The sequence below is a fragment of the Anopheles coustani genome, chromosome 3 (assembly GCF_943734705.1).
Source record: "Anopheles coustani chromosome 3, idAnoCousDA_361_x.2, whole genome shotgun sequence".
NCBI classification, from domain to species: Eukaryota; Metazoa; Arthropoda; class Insecta; order Diptera; family Culicidae; genus Anopheles; species Anopheles coustani.
Window position 1 is genome coordinate 82,208,535 of NC_071288.1, and position 25,333 is coordinate 82,233,867.

The 25,333-nt window shown below is 44.2% G+C and overlaps 2 protein-coding genes across 2 annotated transcripts in view; one reads left to right on the plus strand and one right to left on the minus strand.

The window, feature by feature from the left end:
* Positions 1-967: 967 nt before the first annotated feature.
* Positions 968-25,333, minus strand: part of LOC131267685 (putative transcription factor SOX-15) — a 57,412-nt gene continuing 33,046 nt past the window's right edge. The window contains exon 3 of the mRNA XM_058270620.1: positions 968-3,006. Within this exon, the coding sequence (XP_058126603.1) occupies positions 968-3,006 (2,039 nt within the window). The remainder of the gene's footprint in view (positions 3,007-25,333) is intronic.
* LOC131259038 (basement membrane-specific heparan sulfate proteoglycan core protein-like) lies at positions 11,674-12,971 on the plus strand. The gene is made up of 3 exons (XM_058260451.1): positions 11,674-12,183; positions 12,241-12,468; positions 12,528-12,971. The coding sequence occupies exons 1-3, from the start codon at positions 11,848-11,850 to the stop codon at positions 12,969-12,971; spliced, it is 1,008 nt and encodes a 335-aa protein (XP_058116434.1). The 5' UTR covers positions 11,674-11,847.

Below are 25,333 nucleotides of genomic sequence, written 5' to 3' on the forward strand. Positions count from 1 at the left end.
TGTCTGTTTTTTTTTTTGCTTTCGTTTTGCTTTCTACCAACGTTTTCTTATTATTTTACATTTGCTTTAAGGGTTGTAATCAATTTCTTTATCTTTTCTCTTATCGAAGTAAACACAGACGGACGATTTTATCTTACTTTCCTGCGTACCTGTCCTGCCCAGAGCAGGATTGATGGTTCTGAGTTCTACGAACTAGTCGATTACTATTTACACTACCCTGATCTATGCCGTCCATTAGTGTTTGTATTGAATTTTTTTGTTTTTCCTTATCGTATTGAAAAATTGTTCCGTAAATTTAACTAATCTTCTTAATGTCATACCTGTCGTTCGCAACCCACCGCTTGAAACAAAAAACCTTTGGTGCGCATGCTTGTTCTACTGCTTAGTGTTGGACATGTTTAATGGTGGCTTAGTTGCGCTTTTCATTGAAATATTGCTGTTTCATTCGTGTTATTGTAAAACTTACTCGGTGGGTGGAACTCGCACAGCATTTAGAAAGGGGAAGAAATATATGTTTTGCAAGATAAGTTAACCTCGGTGCATTAGTAGTTAGTATTTACAAACAAGTCATAAGAAATTGCAGAACCTTAACGAGTGATGTGAAGACTTCAACATATTGATTTGTTCCCTATTCTTTTTCCTAGTGCTGAGTGTTGATCTGAAGTGAGCATTGATATACTTTGTTGGAAAAGAAGAAAATGTGCTTTGTGCTGCGAAGGTGTCGAAGGAATGAACGACGCACTTAGGCACAAATACTGAAATTAACCTTTACCGACCCCTATGTAGAGGTCTTTCGCTGGCTTTGGGTAATTGTGGCCGAAGCGAAGGTCGAAAGTTGATTGCGAGATCCGAAAAACGCACACGACTATTATATTGATATACATACGCTCACACCGCAGCCCAGCCGTGGAACGGATTGAGTATTTTAAGTCCACCGACCAGGGTCCTACCGACGTCCAGCAATGGCTCAGTTGCTGTAGCAGGTTTTGCGTACGCCGGCGAGAATATTGCTGAACTCGTCGTCCTTCAGCTGCTGCTCGTTTGCGACGTAGATGTCGGCCATGGTGGCGTTGGGATGCGCTAGCGGATGTCCTCCGTGGTGCTGGACGGTTCCGGCAACTCCCGGTGACACGATCGCTCCCCCGGCAAGGTGTTGTGGGTGCTGAAGAGGAAGCGCGTACAGTGCGACCGGAGTCGTGGGCAGATGGTTCGAACCCGCTCCTGGAAGTTGCATGCCGTCGGCGAGCTTTGGGAGAACTTGCTGGGAGCCAGTATTGGCGGACGGTCCATTGCCGGCAGTTACAGGCAGGGAGAGTTGTTGTCCGTGCTGACTCTGGGCTTGTTGGTGATGCGCCTGTTGTTGTTGTTGCTGCTGCTGCTGCTGCTGCTGCTGTTGCTGATGTTGGCTCTGATGCTGAGGTGACTGCTGAGCCAGAACTCCACCGGCATAGGTGTAGTACTCACCCTGCGGAAGGCCATAGTAGGAAGCACCGTCATAGCCGTTGAAGTTGTGGTTACTGTCCGGATACTTGAGGTACTTGTCCAGCTCCCGGGAGTCTACCGGGTCCGAGTCTTGGCCGGGCAGTGTGTGTGTTTCGTACATGATGCCGTAGTCTTTGTAGGCATAGGAGTACGTCGGAAGGGTCCCATTCGGAAGCGAAGCCGTGCCATAGTAGCTATTGAGCTGCTCGTTGGACATCGCCTGTTGCTGCTGTTGCTGCTGGTGTTGCTGAGTCGCTTGCTGTTGCTGCATGTGCTGAGAGGTGCTTGTGTTGATCTGGGACATATGAGTATTTCCCGTGGATACGAGAAGCCCGTTCGAAGCGGTCTTGCCTGATTGACCCGCGCCATTGTTGCTCTGATTGTGGACGTTGCCACCGGCACCGTTTGCACTGAGGTGCGGTCCGTGACCTGTCGTGGTCATGGTCGTAGTACCAAGCGTCTGGTGATCCTCGGATGTCGCCAACGGTGGGAAGTACGTCCCGGTGACGATATGACCCTGGTCCAGGATGCTCCGGTTGGTGCACATCACGTACATCCCGTTTACCATCGCCGTGGTTGTGGTTGCACCTGAGCTGACTACCGAAAGGTAGTTTCGCTTGTCGTGTAGACCTCCACCGTTTGATTCGTACGAGTACCGCTTGTCTGCGCCATGTCCGAACGCCGACGGTGATGAGTACTCGCGCTTCAGCAGACCCTCGTGATGCTGCTGTTGCTGATGATGTTGCTGTTGCTGTTGTTGCTGTTGCTGATGGTGTTGATGGTGTTGCTGCTGCTGCTGACTCTGGTGCTGCTGGTGATGGGGCGAATCTTGTTCGTACGAAGGGAACGTGGCTGGCAGCTTCTGCTCACTCTTTATGCCTCCTCCACCACCATAAACACCTTCGTAGGTAAGCTTCTGCTTGCTGCTCTTCAGGTCATCGTAGTTGTTTCCGGCGTGGGTCGAGTGCAGCCCACCGGCGAACGGTTCCTTCTCCAGCTCGAGCGGACTCATCTCCGGCGTTGGCAGGGCGGACGAGACGACATCGTCGACCATCTTCTCCATCGACCCGTTGGCAACCCCGCTCTGGCCTCCGTTGGCCGTCACCTGAGCCAGCTTGCGGCTACCGATGGTTGGCGGGACGGCGATCGGTTCCGGGCTCTGCGTGGGGCTCGAGTCGGGCGTGTTGAGCGCATTGTTACTGCCGGCGTAGTAGCTGTGCGGGTTGTATGTGTATGGGCTCATGCGCTGCGACGAATCACCGTCACCATAGTTTAATTCGCTCGGCGACGAGTTGCTGACGAGGTTCTGCGCCGGTCCCGGAGTTCCTGCCGAACCACCGGTCGGACCCGCTCCAACCGCTCCAGCACCTCCGGAGCCTGGTCCGGTGCGAGCTTTGGCGTGCTTTCGGCGTCGTGGACGATACTTGTAGTTCGGATGTTCGGTCATGTGGATCACGCGAAGACGCTCCGCTTCTTCGACGTACGGCCGACGATCCTGTGGCGTCAAAGAGCGCCACTTTTTACCTAAACACGGCGGAAAAGGTGAAGAAAAAATGTTGGGGTTATGAAATGGAACAAGATTATGCAATCTAATGAATAAACATCAGTAAATATTTAAGTTTACCTTGCAACATATCATAAGATGTGTCCCAGATTTCAGCAGAACATAAAAGCAAATAGGAAAACAATTTCATCATTTACAATTTTCGTTTTTATATGGTGATTATGGGTTGATCAGATTAAGATTAAAGATAAACGAAAATGATCTACCGAAAATGCAAGGTTGCTCCATGACTAACATAATCAATTCCCATTATTCACAAGTCTTGAATTATCAAAGTGTACATTAACCAGTTATTTACAGAAATATTAAAACTTGATTCTTGAAACAAAATAGGTAATGTCTCCATTTGATAACCAATTGTTTACTGGTCATAACTGGTAAGGTGTATTCATTAAAAATTACCACCACTTTCTCATTAAAATATTTCTCGTTGCGCCAAAACAGAATCAATCTCCTTTGTGGAAGACCAAATACAAATGATATCCCAGAAAGCTGAAACTGTATCCCGGATTTTCGCACGGACGAAAGACAGTCCTTCCAAAGCGCCCGCATCACGATAAAGGCGCGTGCCAATTATATTCGGACCCGGCATTTGGGTTTCTTTTTCTCTGATCCCTCGCAAGAGCTGTTGCACAAGCAAAAAATACTCTAAGGGATAAAAAGACGAACCTGAATGAAACCTTCCCGAGCGCTGAAGAAGAAAAGACGCGGCATGGAATGATCAACACTCTCCGCTCGAGCAGCAGACGAAATAAAGAAAAGAAAATACACCCGCGAGTAGCTAAGAAGTGCTCAAATCTTTTCATACCCCACACACGGGACCCCACCGATGCACCCAGGATGTTGGTGTTTGGAAGTGTGGTCTTCCTTATTTTTTATTATTTCTATTTTTCGCTGCTTACAACTTGCCGGCTTTTATCCGTTTGAGCTGCACTTCTGCCCGACGTGCAATTCATATCGTCGTGGGAGAGTAAATTATGTTCTGGCGATAAATAATTCTGCCCTTCACGGCAGCCATGGGCGGCATTTATCCCTTTTTGTTATCGGTTCGAGTTTTTACGTTTTCTGCACTTTTTTTTTGTTTTCGCCAAACCCGACTTTCGAGCTTCCTATGTCGATTGGAATCGCACACTAGGCTGAGGGCTGAGGCTACACTTTCCGCGCCGTCTGGCCGAGGTTTTTTGTTGTTGATCCTCTTCTTCTGCAGCTAACTACGATCCAAATGGGACGTCTCTCCACCGATGGCACCCGGGCGGCACACAGCAACACTTGGAATTGCGCACCCGGCGAGCGATGACATTGGTAAATTAAGTTTGACATTTATTATCAGCACCCACCGCACCGGGAGCCGAAGGGGCTTTGCGGGCCGCTCATGAGCTCATAAATCTGGCGATTGTTAGTGGCCACAGAAGTCGCCCAAAAGCGGGGCGAAGTCGGCCAGCTGTGTGTCCCTTCCGACGGTTGAATCCTCGGAGGGAGCCAGTCTTCCCGCCTAAGCACACGACCCCGACTGCTCGTTGCCTTTGGAGGGCTTTGATTCGGACGATTCGTCCCGCTGTCGAATTCAATTTAGCAACTGTGTTGTCGGCCGGACAGAGTTCGAATCCTTCGCCTTCGGTCGGTTGATGGTGGTTGATTTAGCGGCGATTCCAATTACCGAATCGCTTTCATTTGGCGACGCGTTGGTGAACGCTGATTATCGTTCTGTTTTGATTGGAGGTGTTTGCTAATAACTCACAGATTTCGGAGTGTTCTTATTGCGGAAGTTGTATTTGGATAATTTCCAAATTAAGTGCTGTCTAGTTTAATCTCTTAGGGAAGCTTCTTGAAGGGGTTTTTAAAAGTATCTATAGAATTAAACGATGTTACCCGCCAAATGAACTAAACAACAAACGTAATTCAATTAAGTTATCTTCTCGAATGAGTTGTTAATAACTTAGGTTTTCATCTATACAAAATAGATAAAAGATAAGTCAATAAATAAGAAAAAAAATTTGAGCAATTGAGGAACACATATGGCAACTAATAATTTGAAATTCTGATGGTTGAGTATTGTAACATAATATATGAACATATAAAAGTCACCGTTGTCTGTATATATATATATATGTATGTGCTCGCATCACGCAAAATCTACCGGGCCGATTTACACCAAACTTGGCAGGAAGGTAGCTAATTTTCCATGGTTGAATGATCTGAACTTCGTTTGTTGATATCTTCAATCCTCTCTACCCCTCCCAAGCACCTACCCTCGAAAATTAATGAAAAACAATTATAGCTCAACCATTACTGATTGGATTTACATAAAAATTGATACACATGCTGTTTTCGTAAGGACATAGCATGGTTTAAAATTTCATCGATCTAGGGGAAGGGGAAAGGGTCTCATACTACCCCCTACCTCAAAAATGGTAAAAATGCAATATGGATATCAATTTCGCCAGATTTATGATCTCTAAATCGAATGGCCTTACTCTTAATGTTCAATCTTAGCCCAGACTCCCTCTATCCTCCTCTTCTTCAGCATAACAATAGCAATTCTCAAAACGAAGAGCGTTATTTCTTATCATGTATTCAACAGCATTACGCAAACTCTAACGGACCGATTTGTGCCAAACTTGACTGGATATTAGCTAATTTTACAAGGATGAATTACTTGGACTTCGTTTGTTGATATCCCCATACCTCCATACCCCTCCCGGATAACAACCGTTCAAAAATAAGGAAAACCAATTAAAGCTCTACGATTATTGAACAGATTGTCACAAACTTGGTACACATACTGCTTACAAAGAGACATAGCTTTGATTAAAATTTCAACCTCCTAAGGCAAGGGAAAAAGGGGGCTCTCAAATTACCCCCTTCTCTAAAAATAGTAAAAATGCAATATGGGTACCAATTTCGCAGTATTTGTGGTCTCTAAATCGAATGGCCTCACTCTTAATGTTCAATCTTAGCTAAGACTCCCACTACCGTCCTCCTCTACAGCAAAACAATAGCAATTCTCAGAACAAAAAACGTCAATTCTGATCACATGTATTCAACGCAAAATCTAATAAGTCTACCTTAACCAAACTAGGCTGGAGAGTAGCTAATTTTTTATGATTTCGAATATCCTCCGTCCCTTTCCCGAACCGAAAACTTTTCCCTATCCCCGAACACCGAACACCTAAAATGAAGAAAAATAATAATAATTCAACAATTATGGGATGGGAGTTTTACAAAATTTGGTACACGTACTTCTGAAATATGTAGCCATCATCTAATAAAATTTCATCCATGTACAGGAAAGGATAAGAGGGACTACCATCTTACCTCTATATCTCAACAATGGTTTAAAAGCAATATGGGTATCATTTTCGTAGTTTTTTTGGGGTCACTAAATCGAATGGAATCGAATTTGAGTGTTCAATCTCATCTCAGACTTCTTTTATCTTCTACTACAAATATTCTCAATCACACAAAATCGATTCGATTTACACCCAACATACTAATAAGAAAGCCAATTTTCAAGTGTGAAACGTCCAACATTTTTAACATTGTAAAACTCAAGACACTGAATGAAAACACTCTTTCGTTTGGAATTGTTTTTCTACCCGGATGAAATCGGGTTAATCAGCTAGTAATATATGAACACAAGAACTATCGCGGTTTTTACGCTCGAAACTTTAGCGCAAATTATTTTCAATATTAAAAAGAAAATTTTATTTTTGAATACATAAAAATTACCAATCCATTGGATGTGTGAAAGTTATGCATTAAGATTTGGTAGAATTGCTCAGCCTTAAGAAATAAATGTGATTGAAAAAGTACCTGACCAGTCAAAATGACTGGTCTGGTAGTTCTAGTGTTAAATTAATTTCAAGATATATTAAGTAAGGTAAAAGAATCGACCAGGAAATGTTTTGTACAGCATTAGAAACCTTAAACATAATTTTTGGATCAGAAGGATCAACACATCCTTCTTAAATTAAAATGATTCTCTAATCAAAATGTATAACAATAAAACTTCGAACACTAAAGAAATCTACATCATCACCATGAGGTGTTTTTAGTAATTCACGGCATTCGACGATGATTGAAGCATTAATCGAAAACGAATCACACCTCACCCGTCGACCTATCGGTAGGCAAATTAAAAGCTCACGCTCCAAAGGACAGGCAAGGTAGAGAACGAAATCAAACAAACAAACTGCCGAAGAATACACAAACTCCAAGGCGGTACAAAACAATCGAACGGTTATGGTGTAGTAAATTTGTTTATGCTTTTATGCTCCGAACCGACACCGTCCCCTCAGATGTACCAGAATAAGTGTTTGCCCCTCGGAAGCTCGGAATCTTTCTGTCTCCCTCGTGCAGCCACCGAGCGGGGTGAAATGAGCTTTGCATAATTTTATGTTTCTCTTCTTTTGTTGCAAACCCCCGGCCCGGGGAAGAGGCAAAACCAATCTCAGTACAAAACTATTATTCAAATAGACCTCCTCGCGAGTCGCGCCAGCTTTCGGTCGTAGTGTACGATGGGGCTGGCGGTCATTGTACCGTTGTTCTTCCTTCTCTCCCGTTCCCGCACACTATCTGCCTTCTGCTCCCTCCTCAAAGTTCAAGCCCTTTTTTAGGCTCGTGCTAAAGGCGGCTTAGCAACACGTGGTCAGCTTGAATATTAATGCAAAAAAAAAGGAAAACGAACAGTTGGGCGTGCGCTCGCGCCATTCTCGAAGACTGAGGGTCTTTCCGGGAGGGAAACAGGGAAACCGGGAAGAGGTGCCGAGTTTTACGAGGCAGTATTATTATTATTATTATTTTCAGCTTCGAAACAACCAACAGGTGGCATTTGAGAAAAAGTATTTTATTTTGGACCGCAACCAGAACCGTTCGCTCGTGGTTATTTTACATTTTCGCGACTGAAATTAATAAACCTTATGTCGATGGTGTTCTTTTTCGGTACAGCCTTTTACTGCCAAATACTTCTTCTCCCATTTCTCATTTTACTTGGTGCACAAATTAATGTTTAAGAAAGTCTCTGCCTCAGTATATCTCACTTTTACAGTTTTAGCAAACATGCTAGTGATTAATGGCCCGCGCAGAGAACCATAATATTCTATCGTGTTTTTTGGCATAGGCCTACGAAACAATGGCTAGTAATTAATCGACAATTACATGTCCGGTGGTGGTAGTATTATCGAAAGGAAACCATCGTTTCAATCGATTGAAGGTGTGATGAGTTCATCCTCAACCGTCTGCACCTCTTCGTGGATAGTTTAATGGCGATGAATGAAAAACATATACCACACTATCGAGGGGACGTAAGATTCTTAATATTTATTATGTTACTTTCTTGCGCACCAGAATCGGATCGTGAGTCTTGAGACCATTTAGAAAAACGATTCAAGCATGACAAAATCTTCCAATCTGGTTCCTGGGACGTAAGCCCTTTGATCTCCAATCTTCCACCTCATTCGCCAATTAGTAAGCATAACGTGCAGGGGAGCAATTATTTTTGCCATTTTCGCTCCCTTTTTCACCCACTTCTTGCGCGAGGTCAGACGATCTACCGATCGATAAACGACGACACACGAACGAAACAGATATTTATGTTTTCATTCGCGCGTATGGAGAATCATTGAAAATTGAATTCCTTTCAGTCCTTTGAAATTGTTTAAATCATTTGTTGTTCTCCCATGGGAAGCGCTTTGTAAAATACTTTCTTGTGATGTCAAATGCAAATAACTTAGTTTATTTTACTGTTTACTATTTTATCACGTGACCCGACGAAGCCTACGAAATTATTCCATAAATCTCGACGCTTTTGAACTGAAACCACGGAGTTTTAAAACAACCATAAAATGGATGATGCCCCAATCACACCTTCACAACGACACGAGAGTTCCACTGAAGCTCATTACATAAAAATCGGGAAGGTAACGAACATTATAATAATTTTCTTTGCATCGAATAAACGCAAGAAAATGTTGAACCCATCTTCTACACCTCTAACGATCCAACGTAAGTGGTATGATATGAGCATGATTGTTTCCCTTTTCTATCAATGAAGCATTGAAGAATAAAACAAGCTAAGAGGTGATCTTGAACCGAAGGAAAGAAAACTTAGAAACAACAATCCCAAAGTGCAAGAGGAAAACGAGAAAACCGGCAGGATTTATGATTACGAAATACTTTGGCGAACGCTTTCAAGCGGGGAACATTCTGTCGACGGAGATAGTTTTTCGCTTCACGGTTTTGCAACAGAACGAACGAAAAAAGCGCAAGCATTTTGATGAGTTTTGAATAATTCATTCGCTGCACTTCTGGCACGAAACGATGGCAGCGGAGCGAGGTGCGCATGGTGGCGCTCTAACTGGACATTTTTGAAGAATTTCGTACCATTTTTAAAGGCTTATGCTTTCGGCAGCATTCGGGTGCCGTGATGACACCGTTGTGCGTGGAGGTGACCGAGGCAAGAGGCCGGGGGGTTGGTGAAATGGTGGATTAAAAATTCTAATCAGCCGCCGGATTTGGTGTTGCTCAATTTCCGAGAATGGAGCTGACGATTTCAGTTCATTTCGGGATGGAAGCTTTCGACGACGACGACGACGACGACGAAAGGGTCCTGCAGAATTTATGATCCACCCTCCCCCGGGGCTGGTGTTGGTGCTGGTGGTTGGTTACGCATAAATAAATGATTCATTGCTCCGTTTCCGCCCTCGAACGGGACGCACTTACACTCCAGGAGAATGACGGCCAGCCTGGCGCCACACGTTTTCCTTCTCTTGTTTCGATTTCGAACACACTTTAGTCAAAGACCGCCTTCGAGAGTTCGTGCGTTCGGTTCGGGATCGACGACGATGATTTATGGTTCGACGCGCGGTGACGGGATCGTTCGGTTCCACTTTTAATAAAAATCTAATAAACTATCCCTACCCATCCCTACCCACTCTCCCCACTGCTCTATCCCCCAGGCGATGGTCACGATTTTCATGAATAGAAAAATAAATAAATGTGTAATGAAAATGGAATCGCCCCGTACGAAAGTGCGTGTCCAATCAGAGCAATGAACCGTTGGCCGGCCCCGCACCGGACCGGGATGGATTACGCATCGGGTCATGAAGTTACCGAAAACCCGAAAGACAAAATCCAAATGTAATAGAATTACGCACACGCTCGCGATGAATTTCTAATCGGCCAACGCCTTTGGCATTGCGTGCCACCCGGGCTTCGAGACGGCGCGCCACGATGTGTACGCCGGGTGACACGCGCGTGCGCCAACGTACCGAATGACATGCGGCTGTCTTTGGACATGTTCTTTTATTGTCAAAAAAGGAAAGGCAAAGAGGGGCGGGTGAGTGTGTGTGTGAACCGCTTTTCCGGTGTGTCGCTTGGTGCGTGCGGGTGTGTCGTGGCCGTTGGAATGTTTTCCGTAATTCTCCCATTTTACGACAAAGAAAGCTGACCAGCTGGAAAGGATGAATAAAGCGTGCTTATGATTTCATTAAAATTAATAAAATGGTTAGCAATTGAAAATTTTTCTACTGATTCTTAATACTCTCAACAATAGAAAGTTATTGAGATCAGTCCTCAATTATGTTTTTATGTTTTTGTGTGAAATGAGAAGGATTCAAATTACGATGGTAGTGGAGTGCTTGTATAACAACCGGCTAATTCTTTTAAATCGTTTTAGTTTAGTTAAGGTACTTTTGAGAGTTTTCAACCTATAACGATTCGTAAAAACTTTCTTTGATTTGTGAATTTGATTTGATTCGAATACAAGAGTTTCATCTTTTTGATGTGGGTCCTATTAACATGTTTGCATTGGATTTACGCGTACCTTGGATAATATTTTTAAAAAATGCTTACATAAAAGTGACATTTCGATTCAGGATAGTAATCAATTAAAAAGGGGCACCCAAAGCATTTCCAGACGATCCACAACCAAACATGTTAATGCGAAAGAAGTTGGTTATACGTTTTGCTTGGGATCATTTTCAATTATAACGTAATAGAACGTATAAAAAAAAGCAATCTCCATCTAGAACTGAGTATAATTAATCATATAAAAAGTCGGGTTTAAAACGACCGGTCTACGAAAAACTTTATAAAATCATTGTATTGGTAACATAATTTTACCAAATGTAAGATTTAATTTAATGGCCAATTTAGTTCTTCGCACTTGTACAACCGTTTGCAATGAAGGATTAAGTGGTTCACGTTGTTCCACCGGGAAATACCTCCGGAATTGAAATTAATTCTTATTGTAACACCAGTCACTCTCTTGCAGGTGAGTTTTGAATGATGAATGAATGCGACTGAAAACATTAAAACACGCCGAAAAGGTCTAAGGTCTTTTTCGGTAGTCAATCCACTTCGGTGGAGGACGAATGTTTACAAACAAACGAATGTCTAGTGATAGGCTAATCAAAATATAGGACCAACACATTTCCTTCGACTCCAAACCTCTCCAGGGTCGCGTTATCAGTCGTTTAGTTTCGTTGGTTGCGATGAGACGCTATTCGCTGCAAGTCGGTATAGTTTTGTTTCTAGCGAGTGGAGTTGTTGCGGGTAGGTTAGTTTTAATTGAAACCCTCGGTTTGGCTTCAAAATCATTCCCCCTTTTGTTCCCGCCAGTTGATCGAACTCCCCTTCGTTACGTGCCCTTCCGGTGTCGAAGCAACGGTGTTTCCGTGTCGATCACGTTCCGCTGCGATGGATTCGCCCACTGCCTGGACGCGTCGGACGAAGCGGGTTGCCAGGCTCCGGCCCTGGTAGAAGGACCTCCAGCCTCGGTTGTGGTGCAGGTGGGCGAGTGGATGAACCTGACCTGCCGCGGCACCGGCACTCCACCGCCCTCCGTCTCGTGGAAAATGAACGGAAACGAACTACTGGATCCGGTGTGCGATTTTGCGCGGGAGTTAGATGGTTCGGGATGGCTATCCTGCCGGATGCGGTTGATCGACGCGGGCAACTACTCGTGTCATCTGAAGAATCCACTCGGTACCATCGACGTGCAACCGGTAACGGTGGCCGTTGTGAAGGGAAATCCATGCCCGGATGGGGCATATCTCACCGGTGAAGGAACCTGCGCCAGCTGCTTCTGCTCAGGAGTATCCCAGCTTTGTCACAAATCTGATCTTTTCAGATGGAATGTAAGTGGCAGACTTCCTCCGAGAATGAAATCATGACTTTGCATTGCTTTCTTCTAGTACACTATGGCTATGAACGATTGGAAGATGTGGTACGCAACCTGGAACGGACAGGGAGCAGTGGAGAAAGTCACAAACTACACCAATTTTCCCACTACCAGACCTCTGTACTATAGCCTTCCGTACCGGTTCATCGAGTATCAAGTCAAATCGTACGGAGGATACCTTCAGTTTGAAGTTGATGGGAGGCATAGCAAAAGGCCAGAGATTCCCGAGATAGTCCTTATGGTAAGATGCAACTAAGACGTCCTTTATCAACATGTTGAAGTGATAAATCTCTCATCCAGGGGTATAATAGAACAATCGTGTATAGGGGAACTACCAAAGACAACTCTGCTTTAGTCAATCGGACTGTCAGAATCCAGTTCAAGGAATCCAACTTCCAGTACCACAACGGAAGTAAGCTCGATCGTGCCAACTTTATGACGATCCTCGCCTACATCGATCGCTTTCTCATCCGAATGTATCCCACCGATGGAAGATACGTACCGAGCGAAAAGGATATTGTAATGGACTCCGCGAGCAACTACTCGCGCGGCATGGGAAGGACAACTTCTGTGGAAGAGTGTCGCTGTCCACCGGGATTTCGCGAAACTTCCTGCGAGCGGTGCGACTTTGGCTACAACCGAATCCTGTTAGGACCACCGTCGGGTTTGTGCATGCCCTGGGAGTGGCACCGAAACCGTTACGTGCCAACGAGCACCACTCCCCGAACTTACCACTATGTTTGATGGTCAGGTTCCTATCATAATGTCACATAAATCCGTGGAGATCATGTCTTACCAGTGAATAAAAGGGTAAAATAAAAGGAATCTGTTAGAAAGGAAATATTTGCGTAAAACGCATTGGACTTAACAAGCAGCCTAACGCGCACACCAATCTGATTGAGTTTCATCGCAGACCAAACTCATAAAATACCTTAAAGGGGCATCTTAACTTTTTCACGACCGTCATAAAAGAACCGTTCCCCTCGGCGCTCATCAACACATGACGCATGTTGTGTCACGCATTCCCTCTTGCTCGCATTACTTTCAACTCGCCACTAGATCCTGGGGGAGTTTGATGTTTTCCTTGGACTTGGAATTCTCCCCATCACATCTTTGCACTCCCTTTGACCCCAACTTCCTCCCTCGATCTCTAATGACTGCGCGCCCTTGTCGTTCGCCCTGGTCCGTTCTGCTCGTTTGCCTTGCGGTTCCGGTTCGCTGGCTGTCGGTGAGAAATTTCCGCTTCCACTCTGGGAAAATTTCATTCAACTGCGACCGCTGGGTCGGTCCACCCTTGGCGGCTTCTCCCGGCAAGGCTTTCACCCACGCCTCGAAGATGCGCGCACGCTCTTGGTATGGGTGTTGCAAGATTGTGAACCTACAGAAGTGATGTTTGTGCCAGCGGTGGAGAGCCTAACAGCATATAACGGGGTCTAAGCTAGCCAACCCACCGAAGGAGTCCGAAGGTGTTGGTGTGGAAGCCCTCAACTCGCTGCCAAATGGTTTCCTTCGATGGGTCTCGAAGTAATGCTCCACGGTGTCGCGTCGTTGTTTTTGTTTCATCCAGACCTTTTTTCTTCCTTCTCCCGTGATACCTCCTCCAGACATTATACGGGTGAACGAACCTCTTCCTCGAGCTAGTTGCGCCAATTCTTACCGAGTTCTTAGCCTCTCCAGCCCTAGGCGGACGACGGCGAGCTGATATTTCCGTTCGAGTGAGCACAGGTGTCTTCACTTCCGTTCGGCACATTTCCACACCCCGGATACAAATAAAAACACCTTGTGTGCGTTTGTGGCAGCGGTGTGTGCGTGACCGGGTCGGTGATCACATGTGATCGAATCGTTTACACGCGTTTCCTTCCCTAGAGTTTCCGCAGGGTTGAAAGCGGCCTCTGCTGGTCAGACGCTTTATGAGGATTAATTGCTGCAATGTTCGCCTGTAAATCTTGGTAAAATGCTTCACTGAACTGGAATAACAACATCACCACCGGTCCCGAACGTGGTTCAATTATGTGCCGGAGATCTCTGCGCCGGGCCCGACCGCCAACCGGAAAGAGTGTGGGAAATAGTTCGCGCCTTCTAATTCCGATGCCGGATTTGACCTTGCAGAATAAAATGAAGGGTAGTTATAAGGCACGACTGGTTAAGGAATGTGCCCATAAACACATCACACGTTTCAGCGACTGTTGCGGTGGTATTTATGTTATTTTTCGTGGACTCGAATCGACAGCTTTAGCTCAGGATAAGAAATGTTGTTTAACAGAATTTAAAAAATTTAAACATCTTTAGTCAAAACAGCACAGAGTAGAAATAAAGAAAACGATTTTGTGGATTGATTTATCTCTTCACTTCCTCAAAAAAAAAGATGGCTGGAATGATCCGAAACATGCTAAACGAAGAATTCCATTCCAGGAAATCAACACACGTCCACCGAAAGGTCCACCGTCAGGTGATTGATCGACCGATCGATCGATGGCGAGAAGACGAAGAAGAAGGGCAACCGAACAGCGAGAAAAATTGCACACAAGCGAAAGCGAGAACGAAAACGTTTCGTTGGAATCCATTTGATTTGTAACTTCCTTTGGGTAAACGATTGCAAAGGTTGTTTTTTGGGGTGGGAGAATGTCACCGAGACTCCTCAGGAGTGACTCCGGTTTTTTGTGCTGTCTTGTGTCCATCTTGGGAGACTGGTTGTGGTTCTTTGACATTCACTTTTCGGGATGGCCATGATCAGTCCTACCAGCTCCCTTTCTGCCTGGGACGTCCATCCGCCCGGAGGGGATGGATTTTTTGACAAGTTGCTAGCACCGGTGCCACACCCAGAACCTCGTGCTGACCAGTGTCTGTCTCCGCAAAAACGGCTACACGAACTCACCACATTTGTAGTACTCGAAGGCCTCATTCCGTCCTCCACAGGACGGAGTCTCGTTTCTCTCTCGCGACATCAGTCATTTACCAAATTCGATTTCTGAGAATCCACGTACGAGATTAATCTTGCCAGTGCTGTCAGCATGCAATCGTATGGTGTTGATCGCTGCCAGATCATGGAGTTCCAGCTTCAAGCCCAGAAGTATCAAGACGATCGCCAAGACTTACTGTCTGTCCTTTGCGAAGATCGATGGCTGGAGTATGTCGAGACCTCGAAACACGTGGTGAGTCATACCTGATCCCCCTTCCAGGTCTTTACCAATCCCTAGAATCTACCACTCACTCCTCATCCCGTAACACTGCTGTACCTCTCGTGTGTAATTAAGTCGTCTTTAGAGCAAATTAGCCTCCATCGCAATTACTTGTCTCACTGCTCTGGAAGATTCCCCAGGTTGGAGCAAAAATTATCGACCAGATGAGATTTCAGCGATTGTGCACTGGCGGGACACGATCACGCTAGTTGGCGAATCGCGTGCGGCCGAGTAGCGGTCTCTGTTCCTTTTAATTTATTTACGATTCTAGACCGCGAAAAGTCGGCGCCATGTTGTGCAATCTGGATCTATCCTGCGTCTGCCAGCCCCTCGGAGAATGCGATCTGGCGGATCGATCGTTATCAGCTGGCAGTCGTTACCGCAGGTGTTTGTAATTGATTCGATGCCCCTAACGTGTTCACCGATGGGCGACTTTGTAGCGTTATGAGTCGTCAGTGTTTTTCCGCGTCCTCCAGTTTAATGAGCTGTGATTTAATCAATTTATTACCTCCAACAAAAGGGTTATATGAGAAATATCTTTGTCTTTTTCCTGTAACGCTAAACTCTATCAAAGTCCTGTGACCTTCAACGCTGCATTTGTATTTTTATTTCTTATATTACGAACTCAACGATATCTTTTTGCTGTTACTTAAATTGCTGGTGTTTAATTATTTGAGCAAAACGATTAATATAGCAATCTTGATGCACAAACTCATAGGCTGATCCTCATCATCCGTAGTTTTTCCACTCTCAAAATAAAGTCATTTACATACTTTCCCCCTGGGCATCGCTCATTTTCCCCGGCCCTCTGTGTAATCTCTGATGATCTATGATTAAACTTTCCAATTCACTTCTCCTGTCTGCGTGAAAGAAAATCTAATGAACGATATAAAACGAATGATTAAAAGGTCGCGACATAAATCAACGTTCAGCTGCTCGACTATACTCGGATCCGTGGATGAGCTTTCTCGTTTTAATCTGACGAACCGGCGGACCAACGCCCGGATGAGAGCGACCAGCCTATTATTCCGCTGGGAATTGTGTCAAAGGTAAAGCCAACACGAGTGCGGATGAGCTTTTCCCTCTTTGCGTTGTCTTTGACGAAGGAAAACAGTGAAGGAAAAGTGTGAAAAATGTTTTTCCAATGCAAATCAGAACCACTTTTATTTTCGGGTTTTTTTTTTTGTTGGTTGGAGTAAAATCGTAAGGAGTTGGGAGGCGGTTTTTTGAATCAACAACTTTACATCTTGATGGCACAGAAAAACATTTAGTCGTTATGGAAATAAGTATCTGAACATAAGAAAACTTGTGCGTTGAAAAAGGTAGTATGCAGTTAATTTATAAAACAAATAAAAATTAAACAAACGTTCTCGTTGACCTACAAAAGCAAACTTATTTGATTTGTTAAGAGTGTGAATGACAATACGACACGAGAGTAGTTTAAATTAAATGAATGATTTGCTTTTCAACGATCTTGTCCATTTTTAAACATCTCCAACTAGCAACTGGAAGAGCAACTTCCTAGACATTATTTGTAACTCTCTCTTTTTCCTGAGTGTGTGTTCGTATATTTTTTTCTTCGTAGCGTCTTTCTCAGTTTTTCATTAGTCAACATGGTCGTAGGTAAATTAGCATAAACTCCCACGCGACGCAACGCAACATGACGCACCGGAACATCGTTCGGCGGCAAGTGTCGGTGTACGCGCACGCCGCCCAGGTTACGTACCTGCGCGTAAAGCCAAACAACATAAATTTTTCATGTACTTTCTCTTCCCTTCTCCGTTCCCCAACGCCCCTGGATAACATCCGCGATCGTCTACCGATGCCAGGATGGAATCGCTCGGCAATCCGTCGCACGATGGGATCAGCCAGGAATGGAAACCATTTAGCCACCGTCGCCGACACGGTGCTTTTGGGAAAAAGATTTCCATCCGCAGTCCGCGGACTTAGATAAAGGATTGGGAGCACCACAACGAGTGTGTGTGTTGACGCGCATGTGTTGCGTACAACCGTCCGCGAAACAATGGTAACACGAAGCGACGGGAGTGGTGAAACGGGCGGAAGTTATCGTGCGTAAATGCGGAAGGGAGTAGTCAACTTTGGGTTTTTTTTCCTCTAATTTCCCCATCTCGCCTTTCATGTAGTTTCACGATCATCGGATTTTCCAACCCCCCTCTTCCCGTTGTTTGCCACTAATCGCTTCTCGATCTTTTCATTTCTCTCCCTTTCTTTCTATTTTTTTTTATCTCGGCAAGATCACCTCGACATGATTGCTCCACCCGCCCCTCTCCCGTCCTAACTGCTGGTGGGGACTAGGTCGAGGGTATTTTTTTTATTATTATTAAAGGGCTTACATCGGCCATTGCGTTAGCGCGGGTGGGAGAAACGAGCAGGGTGGGGTGATCATGTACCGTTAGGTCGCGTTATCAACATCAGCTTTCAAGATGGTACGCTTTTTCCCGTTTCGATAAACTGTTCACCGTTTTTGAGACGAAGTGGTTTTGTTTTGAAACTTAAATTGCGTCAAACGTATTCATGATTTCTTCTGAAAATAAAAAAGAAACGACACCTGAATGACAGAAATGACAGACACCTTGTGACAGCTTTTTGTTACATATTTCACAGCGTGCTCAGAGAAGTGGGATAACAAAACTAGAAGTTGTAAAACGCAATGCGCACGACACTATTCTTCACTCGAATATTACATTTCGAAAATAGGATTTTGAATTGACCGTTATTTGGACCTCCAGAAGTTGGCCAAAACATGCGGTACATTCACCTTTTTTTTTTTAAATTTCAATTAATATTAAACAACACATTTTAAATGATGAATGAAATTACGTAGCTTTAGCTTTGTTTCATGAAGCTCTATTTCGTGAGAAACAATAAAATCAATAATTGCCTAAGAGTATCATTTTCAACGAATATTATTTTCTTCAAGCCATATTAAGACGTAATTTTTTTTACTTTTCAATTGAATTTGACATCGATTTCAAATCGACAGTCGAAAGTTTTTAAAAAGAAAAAGTTAGAATCAAGTCACATTTTTATACCAGTGAACAAATGTGCAAATCTGCAATTTTTTTCTATTCTTTATTTACTTTTATTCAAAGGTAAATTTACAAACTCATCCCGTATGTGATGAACAAACAAGTTTGTTGAAGAACAATAAAAATAATTCCAATATAAAAATAAAAAAAAAAACAATAGACCAAAAGGACGGGGCCTTCGTAAGCCTTGGGGTCACAAGCAGCTGGTTAGTTTGCTTACCCTAGCACCTCAAACAACATTGCATCAACTACAATGCCATCCCATGTCAGCCACACTAATACACTGATAAGTGAGATAGCTAATGCTCTTTTCCAGACATGCTTCGTATCAGGCCACCTCATCAGCAATGTTAGTACAGGAAGGTTTTTTTGTCTTGAACATCAACCACGCCGTTGGAAAAGTGCACCTCGCGAGGGCGATAGCGCAAAGAGGAAACAACTCCCGTTGCAACACAGATTAGTAGTGAGGGGAGTGCGTTGGGGTGGGGTTGAGTTACTTCTGGCACGCTGCAATTGCACTCGGTGTTGGTGTACCGCCATCTAATTGCAGCACGGAATGGATGTACTTTGGTGTGGTTGTGTGTGCGGACTGTTTTTTTTTCTTCTCCCTCTTATTTCTAATTTCATTTAACAGATTTCCAGAGCCATTGTTCTCGAAGCGTCTTGTTGGTGTTCCCACAGTCTAGATTTTTTTGTTTTGAATCTTTGTATGAAGGTGTGTGTTATGTTTTTTTGTTTGGTTCGTGCTTTTCATCGTGTCCGCGATGCTGATAACAGTTGCAAGTGCAATCGGACAGCAGCCGCGCAATCCACACATACTACCACCACAGCTGACGATCAGGGCGATGTTGATGATAATGGTGATGATGGTGATGCTGCAATCGCTGCTGCATGCGGCCACTTTTCCACCCGGTGCAATTTTTTTTTTTTTGCTTGTGGCAAGAAAATAGTCTTGGACATTTCAAATGCACCTCCAGACCGTTCGACGAAAAGTGTCCGCTGTGTGTGTAATTGTCATTTGTTGCTAAATGTGTCCGATCATCGTCATTATCATCTACAACCGATGCGAAGATACTGTCAGCGGCGAACCGAACGAATGTCTTCTCTAATTGCATTCAAATGAAGCACTGGGTGCATTTGCTAGCAAAAAAACAGCAACAGTGCTCCAGTGTTTTATTTGGAGTTGGTTTTAGAGAAGAAAAAAAGACAATTACGGTGTGAACATTTACATTTTTATAATTTGTTTTAACTTTGCAGCGTTCAATGCATTAAAATTTTTCCCTTACTGACTTTTTTGTACTTCTCCTCGATTTTTAAATAGCCTACCAATTTGGATCTTAGAGCTGAGGAAATTTAACGAAAAATAGCGGGTAACACTTTCCTCGAAATTTCGAAATTCGAATATAGTGTTTTCATCAACCAAGTTTTTATTTATTTTGAAGTTAAAGTAGTTCATAAGCATTTAAAATCTAAGGTAAACAACAAATAAAAAGGGTTATTGATTGTCATTTTTCAAATTTAACGCACAGTATGTTGTTCACATAATAGAGAAGGATCACAAATCCATACCCTTAATTTTTCTTCTTATTTGGAAATATATTTATATTTTATATTGCATATGCAAGTTGGTGATAAATTACATAGCATTTTTGCAAACTAAATAGGAATTTTATATGATGTTTAATATTATTACTTTTATCAGGGAAGACAGAACGCTGTTGGCTGTTGCTGTTAATATATCAAATACCTCTAGTGGTTGCAAATGTTGGTGCACTGGTCCGAGAATGGGAAAATACAAAATGTATTTTATTGACACATGATAATGTATCGAAATAAACGCCAACCTGCGATAGCATTTCCGCCCGCAGCGGCGAAATATCAAAACACCCTATGAAATAGGTGTCTCACCCTATTTCCTCAAGCCTCCCCAATGGGGGTTGGCTAGAACCAAATGATCCAAAACTCGAGTCTCCCGTCCAAGCGTTACGCACCGCTCCACAGGAAACGACCGTAATTGAAATTCACCACACATGGTAGATTAAATCAACCTTTGCCCTACATTTGCGCTCAATCAGCCCAACAGCAAAAAAAGGAGGGAGGGTGGTGAAAAAAGGGAGACCGTCTTCTAGCCATTCATAGAGCGTAGAAGAGGCTCGGTTTCCCTGCGGAACTTTTCTCTTTCTCGTGGAACTGTTCTCCACCGAACGGGACTTTCTTTCTCGTCGTCATTCTTCATTCACCACGACGCGAGCGACGTCCCGTGTCCAGTGGCCGGATCGATGGGTGACAGCATAACCGGATGTTAAAAGAGATTAATGTACTCCCATTCACCCGCTCCCGCACACCCCCTGACGGTAGGGGGAAGGTTTACGTTCTGGTGTTCCATGAATGAAAAATCAGACTCGAAGCTAATCGATTGCAACCGTTTTCCATAGCGTACTTCCAGAAGCCAACAGTCGGAGGAAATATGGGGTAGGGGTAGGGGGAAGGACGGCTTATATTTTTACCTTTTCCGTTATACTACACTCCCCACGAGCCTCTCTCTTCCCTGAATGGGTGAAATGCACTCCCGCTGGCATTAAAGAAAGCCACCCCAAAGCCTTGCGATCGACAAATCAAAGAAGTTAAAAAAATCTCCCACACCAACACACTCGCTAAATCACACAAACAATCTCACACACATACAGAGTTAGTAGAAGTTATCCAGCGTCATCCGTTCACGTACGTGGGTTCCATCATTTTCACCCACCGCAACGGATGGATAAAATTTAATTTATTTTCCCTCCGTCTTCTGGCCTCGGGACCTCGGGATCCCGCTTTGGGCACATCTTTTCCCGGCCTCCACTTCTCCACCCCAAGGGCCCGGCCCGAAGATTCTAACGACGCGTACGCTGGGCACGCTTTCGTCCGGAAAATGTTTATTTCAATCGCCGGCAACTGATCGGAATACGTAATGTGACGTCAGAAGGGTTTCGTCGTTTCGACGTCGTCGATGTCGTCGCTCGAGCTTGAGCCCGTCTCTTGGTGCAATTATTGATGTTTTTCATTAGCCAGAGGTATCGCCTCCATGTTCAATTTAATAAACTACACACCTTATGATTTTTTGTTGCCCAACACAGGTTCCTAGCGAAAATGTGTAGCTTTTTTTCCAAATGATCGTTTACAAATCTAAAGTAGTACTGGTTTTAAAAATAAAAAAACAGATTCCCATTCATTCATAAAATAAGAAATAAAAGAAACCCATCCTTAAAATAGCTGCTACAGACAACTCTGCTGTGTGCTAATGAGAATTAATCAACCTCGTTACTGTGGCGAGTCATAAATTATGTCGTACTCCCTTCACACTTTTCCACCCATTCGGTTGTATATTTTTTCTAACGAGACAACCCCGGTAAGTCACGACACCGAATCGATGCATCCTAAGGGATTGCATGGAAAAGAAGTTAAAAAAGAGAAGCAAGGAACCTTCCTGCAAGAAATTGCAACGAAATTTATTATGTGTCAAAATATTTTAGCCGGAGTTCACCGCAGGCTCGGGTGTGGAAGCTTTCATCGCCACTGGAAATGCCAAACGATGGAGAAGAATGTTTCTTGGCTTCGGCGGTCGTTAGAAGCCAACAGTCACGGGCACCATGTGTGCTGAGTTGTGCGTGTGTGTGTTTTATTTTCTCACTCCTCTCCTGTTTGGGATTCTCGCATCGCAATAAATTGCAATTTATTAAAGCGACACTCTATTAGCTGCTGATTTAACGGAAAGCAAGAGAAAAGACGCGAAGGGTGGGGATCCACTCTTTCGCCTCTTTGCATGGTGGTGTTTTGAATAAACATTCAAAAAGGGGTTGAAAGAGGGAAAAACAACCAAAAAGGTTATCATCGCGTCCATGCGCCATTGCGCCATCACCGATGGCATTAAGCATGCCAAAAATACTCCCAACCGCAGTCCAGTGAGGAGGCTTGCCCGCGCTCGGTTTTGATGGTAATTTTGCGTGCTTTTCATCGTTAATTATCACCAACGTGTGGCGAACGGTTCCCGCTTTGGTACCGTTCGTGTAACGAAAGGCTTCTCCTTTACGGGGAGCGGGTGTGTTGAGGTCGCGTGAGCAAGAATTCGCAAGAAGTGTTGTGGAAGCGAACCGGACAGCGCCATCCTGCCAGCTTTGAAGCGCCTGCGCAGGTTGTGCTTGCTTGGCCAGTTGTTGGCCGGCCCTTTGCCCATCGGAATACCAAAGCAGGCTTTTTGGGCTCAGCCGGCGTTTGCTGCGGCATTGGTTTTGGCTTGTGCCGGCCTCCCAGAATGGGCTTCTTTTCGGTACTTTGTGGTGTAAAATGAGTGCCCGTTGCCGGGGTTTTATTGCATTTCACTGCGCAACGCTGAGAACGTGGAGGAAGTTGTCAATCGCAATCGATACCGACGATGGATCGTTAAATTAGAGGGAAAAAGAAAATAAACACATTTCTTTACTGCTGCGTGCTGCGTGCTTGCTATTCGCTTCTTCAATCGTCTCTATGATTCACCGCAGCATACATTTTCCTCACACAAACTATTTGATTTTTTTTTATTTTTCAATTCGAAATAAAATTAAGTAACAGGCGACAAAATGTGCTCATCATGTTTTGAACATTAACTATCCTTTTTGACACTTAATCTTTACAATTGCTAGTCGCAGTGTCAAATTTGGAAGTGTACAAAACTCTTCCTAGAATAGAACTTTATTTCTAGAACAACTTTTTTAGAAACTTACAATACAAGATTTTGACATTTTATTAATGTCATCAAACGTTCGAAATTTCGAAGACAAATGGCAATATAACAAATAAATTTAAAACTACCGATAGGGTTCAAATTCATTCAGTTCCCTAAAAATAAGAGTGTTTACGTCGCAAGTTAAAGTGGATGAAAAATATGCTTGATTGACACAACAGTTTATGGTACCCAAACTTCAATCAAATTGTCAAAATCATACAGCTTCGAAATATTTGACATGTTGTATGAATTATTCAATATTCTATGAATTTGATAGTAGTGTGATGGTATACGTTGAGATTTGGACAACATTGTAATAACAAACAAAAATTATTGATTGATTTTGTCTTTGATGCTGACCCCAACGGATTTGGCAGTAAAAAGACTCTGGCAGTCCTGGTTAAAGGCCAGTGTCATAAAATGTAAGAGCGAACAGATGCGCAACACTGTACACTGGCGAAGAGAAAAAGGTTATGGCCTCGTAATTTAACAACCAATAAACACAAATATGCAAATGTAATTTGTGTTCAAACGCTCCGCACTTGCGTATCAAAGGATAAATCGGCTCGGAACAAGGTTGAATGACTCTGCTTCGCTTCACTTTGCTGCCGCCATTTTAGCCACTCACCACGAACGGCGGAATAAATCTTCGCAGCCGGACGAGCAAAAGGAAGACCCGAAACGGTGCAACCATGTAGGACAATCCATCCAACCTTCCATCCATCCATCCATCAGACCTTGATGAAAAGACGACCACCAGGCGCGGTGTAGCCTGGCGACGCCATAACCTTGACGCTCGGATCCGCGATGGAGGATGCAATAAATGTCAGCGGAAACGTTAAAATGCACACCAAACCCGCGTGCACGCGTTCGCCCACTCGCTCCCTCCCCTTGGAGTTTCCCCATCGCCATCCATCCGTCAACTCGGATCGCGATCGGAACGCGATCGGATCTCGATCTTTTTTCCCCCAAGTCGCCCAGTTTTTCGCGAACAGTTTTCCTTCCTCCAGCGGGCCAGCGGGCCCTTAATGTAAACGAGATGAAGATTTGTAAATCATCGTCATCATCTGCCAGCCATCCGAGCTGGCTTCGGCGCAAGGTTGCGTGATGCTTATCGGTGGTGCGCGATCTCTACGCCCCGCGGGTTGACTTGAAGACGGCACCCTGGGGGAAGATGGATGCCTTGTTGTTCGCGGAGAAACATGCGGAGAGGAAAATTCTCGGGAAAAAAGATCCCGAGCACCGGTGCGACCATTTAATGGCACGCCTAACGAGGGTGAAGTCGAATTACGGAACGCTGTAACGTGTAAGTGGATTGATTAGAGACAACGATTTCCATCGGAAAACCATCGTAGATGCAACGCATAGTTAGCTCACCAACAGGGAATGAGCACGAGTGTGATTGAAGATCGAATTAGAAGTGTTTCCTTGAGCTCAGAGCAGAATATAAGGTTAAATATTATAAACTAGTAAAGATGTGACATGTAATGGATTGTTTTAATTCAAAGAAACTGTTCGTAGAAGAGGCAATATATTTTAAACATTTCCTCGTTTTTCAAACCAAGCTTATAAAATTGGAACATGAATCATTAATGCTAATGACGAAGCAAACTCCGATTCCAAAAGCAACCAGCACAGCACCCTATTAGATATAAAATATACTCCAGTCAACACCCGACTCTAATTGAACGGTAGTTTGCCCGTTTCGCCGCGTTCGTGGTGCGTTATTTTTAAGGACCAGTAATAAATCTAATTACGACTTGACTTTTCCGCTTCAACCACGAACCCAACATCTCCTCTCCAACCCCATGGAGAGCTCCCATGCCATACCTCCCAATCGAGGGTGGAAAAAATGGTGAAACTTAATTTCAAACCAATGAGAATGAACGGTCGAAACTAACATTTCCGTCTCGGCGGCTGACGATCGAAGATTTCTGTCCCCTTTTTTCCTCCGGGTGACCGGAGCTAATCGTAGTTTCCTCCCCGAAAATGGAACATACGGGGAGGTGGGAGGAAAAAATCACTGCTACGAAGCGGCCATTTTGGTCCCGAACCGCAATGTAACGAAAAGCAGAAAGAAACCCTACTAGAAAACCCCCATTTGGAGCTTTAGTTCCGGAGAAGGAGGCGGTG

Bases quoted from the DNA above. Each gene is read 5' to 3' on its own strand.
- LOC131259038 (XM_058260451.1), top strand. From the start codon at position 11,848: ATGAACCTGACCTGCCGCGGCACCGGCACTCCACCGCCCTCCGTCTCG. The intron at 12,184-12,240 runs GTAAGTGGCAGA...GCTTTCTTCTAG, and splicing joins CTGATCTTTTCAGATGGAAT to TACACTATGGCTATGAACGA. The intron at 12,469-12,527 runs GTAAGATGCAAC...TCTCTCATCCAG, and splicing joins TTCCCGAGATAGTCCTTATG to GGGTATAATAGAACAATCGT.